General features: G+C 25.2%; 1 protein-coding gene across 1 annotated transcript in view; it reads right to left on the bottom strand.

The window, feature by feature from the left end:
• LOC117176254 overlaps positions 1 to 11,089 on the bottom strand; it is a 77,368-nt gene that overhangs the window by 20,907 nt on the left and 45,372 nt on the right. The window contains exons 4-6 of the mRNA XM_033366411.1: positions 7,118 to 7,227; positions 6,583 to 6,661; positions 2,283 to 2,440 (exon numbers count right to left, since the gene is read on the bottom strand). Coding sequence (XP_033222302.1) covers positions 2,283 to 2,440; positions 6,583 to 6,661; positions 7,118 to 7,227 — 347 coding nt within the window. The remainder of the gene's footprint in view (positions 1 to 2,282; positions 2,441 to 6,582; positions 6,662 to 7,117; positions 7,228 to 11,089) is intronic.

Raw genomic sequence — 11,089 nt, 5'->3', positions numbered from 1 at the left:
CCGTATAGTACAGTCGGTACAAATATAGAATTATGTATTGCCATTTTAGCTTTATTTGATATATTTTTACTTCTGATAAGGGGACCTGCTCTACCAATAATTATTTTAATTATTTCACAAATATTATAAAATACTAAAAAAATATTTTTAATATTTCGCAGATTTCTGAAGATTTGAGAAAATTTTTACAAAGATTTCACAAACACTTAAATGGTTTCTCAGAGATTTCACAAAGATAAAAAAGATTTCGGATAAATTTCAAAGATTTCCATGATTATACAACGATTTCAATAATTTCACAAATATTTCACAAAGATTTCAATCATTTTACAAATATTTCAAAAATATTTCAAATATTTCGCAAATATTTCACAAAGATTTCGGATGGATTTAAAAGGTTTCACAAAGGCATGCATTATTTTCCAATTATTTAATAAAGATTTCAATAATTTCACAAACAATTCAAAAGTATTTTAAATATATCTAAAGATTTCACAAGGATCTCAATAATTTCGCGAAGGTTTGAAATGTTTTGCAAATATTTAAAGAATTTCGCATATAATCAAATATTTCAAAAATATTTCGCATATTTCACCGATACCCATGATTTTCTAAGCATTTCACAAAGATTTCAGATAGTATTAAAAGATTTCACAAAGATTTTGGATAGATTAAAAAAAATCACAAAAGGCATAAATTATTTCTCAAAGGTTTCAATAAGTTCACAAATGTTTCAAAAACATTTCGAAGATTTCCAAAGATTTCAGAAAAATTTTACAAAGATTTCAAATGTTTCGCAAAAAAAATCGAAAAGTTTAAAAAGATTTCACAAAAACTTCAATGATTTTCCAAGGAATTCAACAATTAAAAAAATATACTAAATATTAAAAAAAAATTAATATTTTATAAATATTTCAACAATATTTTTCAAAGATTACACAAAGATTTCAAATATTTCGTAAAGATTTCAGATAGATTAAAAAAATTTCATAAAGATTTCAATCAATTAAAAAATATGATCAAATACTTATAAAATATTTGAAATATTTCGGAAAGATTTCCAAATATTTCACAAAGAGTGCAATGATTTCCCAAAGATATCACAAAGATTTTTATGGTTTCGCAAAGATTTTGATTAGATTTAAAACATTTCAAGGACTTTTGAATGATTTGCTAAATATTTCGAAAATATTTAAAATGTTTTGTAAAAAAATCAAACAGATTTAAAAGAGTTCAAAAAGATTTAAATGATTATCAGAAGATTTCAACATTTACAAATATTTGAAATATTTCGCAAAGATTTCAAAGATTTTTCAAAGATTTCAAGTATTTGGTAAAGATTTCGGATAGATTAAGAAGATTTCATAAAGAATTCAGTGTTTTTCCAAAGACTTCAATCACGGACTTCAATGTTTTCTCAAAGATTGCAATGATTTCCCAAATATTTCAACACTTTCACGAAAATTTCCAAATATTTCAAATATTCCACAAATATTTCAATGATTTCCCAAAGATTTTAAAGATTTCAAAAATTTGACAAATATTTCAATGACTTCCCAAAGATTTCAAATATTTTACAAATAATTCAAATATTTGGCAAAGATTTCGGATATATTAAGAAGATTTCACAGACATGAATCATTTTCCAAATATTTCAGGTCGATTTTTGGAAAAATTCAAACGATCTGATGAATTTAATTATTCAATTTCAGAGAAAGACAAATTAATAATTTACCCCTCTCTGGGCAATTTCTCAGGGGGCATTGCCCCCAATGGCCTCTAGGGCTCCGTCGCCTTTGCGTTAAATATATTGTTTACGAGGAGGAAACAACTAGTGCAGTCTAGCAGAGGTGGATTACGCTGGTTTACCTGAGATTACTCCTGACTGCATAGGATTACTCTGGATTACATAAAATTATGGTGGATAATTCCACCTAAACTATAGACTCATGTGAATTTTCAACCAAAAATATTTACTTTTTAACAAAATTGTTCAGTTTTCTAAAAAAATATATGAACTTTTAAATTTTGACATTAGTATGTAAAAAATAGAAACATTTGATTGAAAAATAAAGACATGCCTATCAAATGATTATTATCATTTAAAGTGATTAAATAGTACATTTTGAAAATTTGAAACATAGTAACATTTTTTATATTTTTATATTACTAATTGACAATGCAATGTTTCATGCCTGCTGTAGCGCATATACGATTACAATCTGGCTAAAAATTCCGGAACTCTATAAACAAGTTTTATTTATGCCTCAAGAAAATCTTACCTTTACAGACGGCAATGTCGCATTGAAAATGCACTTGCGTTCCGCTATCTGGAAATCGGAACATTTCAAACAATGTTGCCTCCGCAAAACCAGTGTTCCGATCATAAACGAATTTTGACATTACTGTTTTTTTGCTGTTTTTTTCTGTCACGGGACACCTTTAACATGCAGAACGAGAAAACATCTGATATAGCCACCCAAAAAGTTTTATTACACAGAAAAAAACTAAGATTAAAATTTTTTCAGCTTAGTGTCTTGCAAACTCATTTTGAACTATAGAAATTTTTTCTGTAAGGGGTCTTCCATAAATTAAATTACAAATGTTTTGGTATTTTTACCCCCCCCCCCCACCATAGTTGAAAACCATAGTTTTTTCTTAAATCCCCCTTCCCAAAAAAAGTAACGTAGCCAAACTGACGAATCTTTGATAAAAAATAGTAATTAAAAAGGTAATAAAAAACGAAAAAATAGGAAAAAAGCTCAAAGTGTTGAGTTTTTAGGTCATACCGCCGGATTAAAAAAATTTTAATTTTCAGAGCAATAATTAAATTTGAACCAAAAATATGAATGAAAAAAAAAACTTAATTTACAAACGTATCGTTTAATTTTATACAAAAATTTTGAATCCTCAATCAAACCAGATTAATTTAGACCCAAACAGTAGCATTTTTAATCGAAAAGGATGACTTATCAACCAAGGAGATTAATATTCGAACAAGAAAGACCATTTTTTTTAACAAAATACATTAAATTTCTACTAGAAAGGATTAATTTTCAATAAATAATGGAATAGTTAAATGGTTAGTTGCAAAAGCTAATTCTCAACCAAAAAGAAACGAATTTTCAAATAAAATTATGAATTTTCAACCAAAAAATTCAACCCAAAAGATGATTTTTTAACCGGGAAGATTAATTTTATAAAAATGGAATAGTTAAATCTTCAACCGAGGAGATGAATCTTAAAAATATGATTTTTCAAAGCAATAATTAAACTTTCAACCAAGTGGTTAAATTATCAAATAAAGAAATATTCACATATAATCAAATAGTGAAATTATCAACCAAAAACATTAATTTTCCAGCAAGAAGAATTATTTTCTACTAAAAGATACAAATTTTCAAAAAAATATATGAATTTTTAACAAAACTACTGAATTTTAAAATTAAAAGGAAGAAGTATCTATAAACCGTTAGAATTTACGATCTAAAAATATGATTTTGTAACAAAAAAGTTAATTTTCAATCGAATAGTTGAATTTTATACCAAATTGATAAATAATGAACCAAACCAAATTAATGTAGACTCAAACGGTTGCATTTTTAAGCGAAAAAGATACATTTAAGCCAAGAAGATAACATTTCGGGCTAAAAGCTAAGAAGATACTTTTTTTAAACAAAAGATATGAATATTCAACCAAAAATGAAATAGTTACATTGTTAGATGGAGAAATTATTTCTAAAATAAGACAAAACAAAAAAAAAATTTTGAAATCCGTTATTTTTGATGATGTAAATATTTTTTGGAAAATTCAATTTTCCATAAACCGTTTATATCATCGAAAAAAGAGGTGAATTTTAAACTAAAATGATAAATTGTAGAAAAATTATTTTCTAACAAAAGCGTTCAACTCAAAAGTATATTTTTTAATCCGGAAAATAAATTTTCTTATACCAAAAGAGTAAAGTAATTTAAATTTTCAACCAAAAAGAAGATTTTTCTAGCAAGATGATAAACACTGTACCAAAAACACGAATTTTCAACAATATTAATTAATTCTGAACAAAATTGTCGAATCTTAAATCTAAAAGTGCGAATTATTTACAAAGTGCTTGAATTTTTAACTCAAAGATATAATTCTTTAAAGAAAAAATTTGTTTTTTTTCCCTAAAATTTTGATTTAATAAAAATAGTTTAATTTTTAATACCAAATTTAATTCTCAAGCGAATACTATATTTGTCTACGAAATTGTTGAATCCTCAACAAAACAGATTAATAATTAAGACCCAAAAAGTTGCGTTGTTAAACAAAAGGAATACATTTTCAACCAAAAAGATTAATTTTGTGCCTAAAATGGTGCATTTTAAACAAAATATGTGAATTTTTAACCAGAAAAGATCAATTTTTAACAAAAACGGAAACAGTTACATTGTTAAAACATGATTTCTCAAGAACAAAAAAAGGAATAAAAAAGATGACTTTTAAACCCAGAAGAATCAATTTAAAAAATGTAATAGTTAAATCTTCAAGCAAGGATGTGAATCTTAAAAAAAGGAATTTTTCACAAACTAGTTTAACTTTCAACCAAGTATAGTTGAATTGTAAACTAAAAAGGATGAATTTGTAATCAAATCATTAAATTTTCAATAATATAATTGAATTTTAAAGAAAAAAGGACGAATTAGCTACAAAACGATATCATTTCCAACCATAAGACATGATTTTTAAATAAACAAATTACTTCTTTACCAAACATCTAAAGTTTTCTAAAAATAGTTTACTTTTTAACAAAAAAAGTTATCTTCATCTGAATAGTTTATTTTTTTAACAAACTGATGAATCCTCAACTAGACCAGATTAATTTAAAATTAAACAGTTGTATTTTTCATGAAAAGGGATTAATTTTCAACCTAAAAAGAAATTTGTTGAACAAATTATTAAAATGTTCAACTATAAAATATCATTTTTAAATAAAAATATAAATTTTTTATTAAAACTGGAATAGTTACATTGCTAGTTAAAAAAATTAATTCGCAAGAAAAAAAACAACGAAATTTCCATAAAATATTTACATTTTCAATGGAAAAGATGCATTTTCAACTAAAAAATGACAAATATTAGAGGAATTAAATTTTTAACAAAAGAATTAAACCCATTAAATGATTCTTTCACCCGGAAAATTAGCTTTTTTCAAATAAGATAGTTAAATCTTCAACCAAGAAACTGAATCTTAAAAAAATTGGATGAATTTTCAATAAAATATATTAATTTTCAACAAAAGCATTGAATTTCAAAGCCAAATAGACGAGTTATTTACAAAACGGTAGCATTTTCTACCCAAAAATATGTTGTTTTTTAAAATAAAAAAATGTAATGTAACATTGAACCAAATAATGTAATTAATAACCAAATGATTTTTTTTGCCAAAATAGTTGAATTTGCAACCCAAATAGAGAGTTACATTTTCGGCAAAAGAGATGAATTTTCAACTAAAACGATAAATTGAAGAAAAAAAACGAATTTTCAACAAAAGGCCCAACCCAAAAGATGATATTTTGACCCAGATGATTAATTTTCTAAAAATGGAATACTTAGATTTTCAATAATTGAAATGAATCTACAACCAAAGAAAATGAATTGTTAAAAAAGTAGTTCAACTTTCAACCAAGTAGCTGAATTCTGTTAAAAAGATTACTTTTTTTAACAAAATGTGTTAGTTTAATTTTGAACAAAATAACAACATTTTTAACCAAATACCAGAATTCTTAACTAAACAAAATGAATTCTAGTTAAAAATATAATATCAGACCCCCCAATGGGTAACGTAGATTATGGAAGGCCCCCATTGAGCAATGCAAAAATAAAAACAATTAAATATCTTTGAATGCGAAGGGTGTCACGGTAAAACCATGTAAGTACCATTTTTTTGAAAAACGTTTTATTGGCTTAAGAACTCTCTAAAATACAACCGGACATTGCGGTGAAAGGATATATCCAAATTCGATCCGGAAGTTTGTTTTTATCTCGATAAAATGTGATCTATTATACGAAAATTTAAATTATTGTATTCAATTATAATCCGTTGTTATACTAAATAGTTACAAAATACAAAAAATAAATATTTTTCAAATAAAAATAATACTATAGTATTGTAAAATTAATTTTTTTAAAGAAACGATTAATTTCGATTTAATTTTTCACTTTTCAGTCTTCTATTTGTCTCGTGATGTGTTTAAGATGTTTCAAGCCTATGTTTGATGTTAATTGGGATCTAAACAATTAAAAAAAATCTGTGGAAAATCGCTCAAATCTCGAATGTATTTTCTTCTTCTTTTGAGAATTCGATAAAAAAATTTTTTCTCTCTCTCCTGAAAAATTTGTTCCGATCGACTCAAATGGTTTTGCCACGACACCCTTCATGTGTCTATTCTTCTAAACTAAATGAACCAGTTGTGATTCAATTTTGTTTTTAGAAAGTTTTTCGACGCCGTTTTTTTCCTTAAAATGAAAACTATTTTTTTCTTGTGTATAATTTTTTTGATTGGTACTTTGAGTAAAAACATGTTATAAATTGGACTTACCCCTTATCATCTATTAGGCTTAGAGAATCATTCTTCTTGTTGAAAGCGAAACAATTCTTGACTCTGATTCCATGCATTCCTGTAACATAAGTAGAAGAATATTGTATACTCTCAACATAAAATTACTCTCTAGAAGAAGTATAAAAAAATTGTCCAGAGCTATATAATAATCAGAGATTAGAGAGAATTAACATTTTTTGTCTATAATGCTTCCAAACAACATACCATTAGGATTGATGTTAATTATGGCAACTACAGTTAGAGTTCTCAATTATTTATTTAGCATATAAAAAATGAATATATAAAATTAATAATTATTTGCGTTTTCATATATGAATATTTATATAAAACTGGAAGAGAGTATAAGATTTCAAAGTGCTGCTGGTTTAAGGACTAAAAGAAAAAAGTGAATCTTTTATGTTACGGTTGAAGCTATATAAGGATCGTGGACATGTAAATATTTTATACTGAATGCTAAGATAAGGGCATAAATATCTTTGATATGGGAGTGTATAATAAAAAAAAATTAATTTACCATCCGGTCGTGAGATCTCTGCTTGGAGAGTGTAATTCTGACTTATATAGGCAGTTGAAATTCGGTGAGTTCCATCCAGAAGTCGTAAGGATACCAACGACGTCTCGTTTCTGTATAAAAAATAATTATCTGACGCAATCAAATTAAGAGAATTTTTCACCACCGAATGGGGTAATTTCGGACGCGTGGGGTAAATTCGGACGTTTCTAAATTGATAGTTTAAATTACTTAAGAAGGGGTTTTAACCAGATTCTAGAACCAGTTGAAGGCTTTAACTGTTTCCAGATACTGGTTCGAATTCCCTGAAGTGATTTAAACTATGAATATGGGATTGTCCAATTTTAACCCACGTGTCGGAAATTACCTCGTTTGACGGGATAATTAAACCAATAAGTTTTTTATTTTTTACGTTAGGGCTTTACAAGTGTAATTATATGAAAATAGCTTCAAGAATATAGTTAATAAACATTAAGTTTACTTGGTTGAATTGACTTGATTATAGCTAAGGGATTGTCCATAAATTACGTTATCATTTTGAGAGAAGGGGAGGCATGATAAAATCTACGGCTGATAACCGAGTTTTTTCCCTTTTTTCTCGTTTTTTCACTTGAATGCAAACTAAGTTAATAGAACCTGAAAAGGAAAATAAACTAGTTTTGTTTGAAAAGCCTACTATTATATTTTTTGCTTTTAAATTCATCTCATTTAGTTAAAAATTCTAGTATTTGTTTGAAAATTTGGTTACTTTCTTGAAAATAATCCTATTTTGTTGGACAGTTATCTTCTTTGGTAAGAAATTCAGCTATGTAGTTGACAGTTGAAGCACTTTGTTAAACATTATTTTTTTTGTAGACTAATTCCCTTGGTTGAAATTGTAAATACTCCATTTTTATAAAATTAATCTTCTGATTCAAAAAATCATCTTTTGGTTGAACTCTTTTGTTGAAAATTCAATTTTTTAAGATTTATGATTTTAGTTGAAAATTCATCTCTTTTGTCGAATTTTGATAAAAACTAATTTTTTTGTTGGTTAAGCATTACATTTTTCAACTATTTAGTTGAATCTTCAACTAAACAAGATAAATTTTCAGTCAAATAATTAAATTTTTAGCAAAATTATTGAATTTTAAAGTCAAAAGGACCATTTATTCACAAAACAGTAGAATTTTCAACGCAAATATATGAATTTGGACGAGAAAAAGTTAATTTTCAACTGAATAGTTTACTTTCCTACTAAATTGTTGAATCCTCAACTAAAGCAGATTAATTTAGACCTAAAGTCTTGCATTTTTAATCAAAAAGATTAATTTTCGACCAAAAAATACGATTTTTTAACAAAATACATGAATTTTCAACTACAAATGATCGATTTTCAATAAAATTATCATTTTTTAACAAAAATAGAATGTTTTCATTCTGAGTTAAGAAATTAATTTTCAATTAAAAGAACACGAATTTTCAACACAATAATTACAATTTCAACAAAAGAGATAAATTAATAACTAGGATGATGACTTTTGTTTCAAAAGTCTACTATTATATTTTTAACGCGGGATTCATCACTTTTGGTAAAAAATTCTAGTGTTTGGTTGAAAATTTTATTATTTGGTTGAAAATGTAACTATTTTGTTAAACGGTCACCTTTTTCAGTAAGAAATTCTCTTTTGTTGAAAATTCAATTTTTTTAAGATTCATCTAAATAGTTGCCTTTTTACCTAAAAAAGATTACTTTTCTATTTAAAAAAAGATTTTTCAAACGAAAAAGATTTATTGCTCAAGAGAGTAAAACAATTTCTATCAAACTTTTCAGATCAGTTCCCAAACAAAAAATATAAATTCTCAAAGGAAGATTTAATATTTCTTATTTAAACGAAACAAGATTTAAATTTTAGATCAAAAGAAACAAATATAAATTTTCAATCAAGAAAGAAGTCTTTTCTATCATAAAGGATGTATTTTTAATCCAAAACGATGAATTTTCAACCAAATAGTTAAATTTTCGACCAAAAAAGATGGCTCGACAAGATATTTAAATTTTAAACCTGCAAAGATATGAATTTTCAAACAGTTTGAAAACTAACTTTCAACGAAAGAAAACCAACTTTCTATCACTTAAATTGAACGAAAAAAGACGGAATTTTTAACAAGAAATTAGTTGAATCGACAACCAATAAAATGAATTTAAAAAAAGGGATTCATTTTTTACCCCAGAAGATGAATTTTCAATAACAAAAAAAAAGAATATTCAAAATACAGTTAAATTTTCCACCCTCTATCATGAATTAAAAAAGGTAAATTTACTACTAATTAATTAATTTTTAAATTTAATAGTTGAATGTTTTTAACCAAATAGTTGTATTTTAAAATAAATACTTAAATTTTCTACTAAAATAGTTAAATTTTTATTCAAAAACATTCAATTTTCAACCCGAAAATAAGATTTTTCAACCAAAAAAGTTAATTTTCAACCTTTCAACGTTCTCAACGAAACTTATAATACTTGACATTTCAAGCAAAAAGTATTTTAATTTGAAATTAAGAACAGTTATATTCTACCAAAGAAGACGAATTTTCAAATAAATAGTGCAGTCCTACACAAAAACACATTAAATTTGAACTAAACAATTACGTTTTTAACCAAGGCAATTAATTTTCTACTAAATAGATCAAATTTCAACCAAATGGTTGAATTTTTACCTGAAAAAGATTGATTTACAATCAAAAATAGAGTAGTTCATTTTTCAGTAAAAAAATTAACTCTCAAACAATAAAATTAAATTTTTAACAAACTAAAAAAATGGATTTTTAAAAAAGTAGTTAAACTTTCAACCAGTTAATTGAATTTTCAATCAAAAAATGAATTTACAACAAGAAGTGTAATTGATGATATTTTATCCATGAACAATATTAATTTAAATAAAAAAAGTTGAATTAAATCAAAAGATATGAAATTAAAATAAATAGTAAAATATTGAACAAAATAGATGAACTTCAAACGAGAAAGCTATGTATTCTTAACTAAGAAGATTAGGTTTATATATTAAAAAGTACGAATTTTCAACTCAAAAGATAAATGTTTGAGCAAACAGTTGAATCTTCAACTAAAAAAAGACAAATTCCTGATTAGAAATGTAATAGTCAAATTTTCAGTTAAGAAAAACGATAATTTTGAACGAAAAAAAATGTTAAGAAAATAGTTAAATTTTAAACCAAAGAAATCTATTGCAAGCCAAAAAAAATAAATTTAAAAAAAAATAGTTCAACTTTAAACAAGTAGTTGAATTTTAGACCAAAAAGGATAAATTATTTGGTTATATTAATTCAGTTCGCACGGTTAGAAAAATCTGATTGAAACTTAATATACATGTAAGTAAAATCAGTTGCATATACGGTAAATTAAATTTAATATACCTTCATCTTGTAGAATTAATATACATGTATATTAAGGTATGTGAAGAAAAATTCTTGAATGCACCCAAATCTTTTCACATATTTAAAACTAAAGTAATAACCTAAAAATCATTGACTAAATTCTCATTTCTAATCAAAATGCAACTTACGGGTGGAATTTTCTTGAAAATCCACTGTGAATGTCAGAATTTAACGTAAGTACCATTATTTTTGGTTAAGTGTTTTAATCATTCGCTTAATTGAACTTTTCTACCTAAAATTCAGTAAAATTTATGTTATACTAGAAAAAAATATTATGCATTATTATTTAGAATTGAAAATTACTGCCAAAATGATTTTTATGTATATTAAATATATATTAAAATTGCAAGCATTATTGCAGTGCGAATTTAAGCGAAAAATCATGTCAAAGGGTCAAAAATCAAAAGGGCGTAATCCTCACTTTTTTCGAAATGCTTTTTTTTGCGAAAAAAATTCTTTAGAAATATTCCCTCATTTTTGTATATATAAAAAACTTTAAGTTGCATGCCAAATATTTTTTATAAATATTTAACCAATAAA

The sequence above is a fragment of the Belonocnema kinseyi genome, chromosome 7 (assembly GCF_010883055.1).
Source record: "Belonocnema kinseyi isolate 2016_QV_RU_SX_M_011 chromosome 7, B_treatae_v1, whole genome shotgun sequence".
Classification (NCBI taxonomy): domain Eukaryota; kingdom Metazoa; phylum Arthropoda; class Insecta; order Hymenoptera; family Cynipidae; genus Belonocnema; species Belonocnema kinseyi.
Note: the sequence above shows the minus strand (reverse complement) of the source record. Positions and strands in the feature narration are given on the sequence as shown.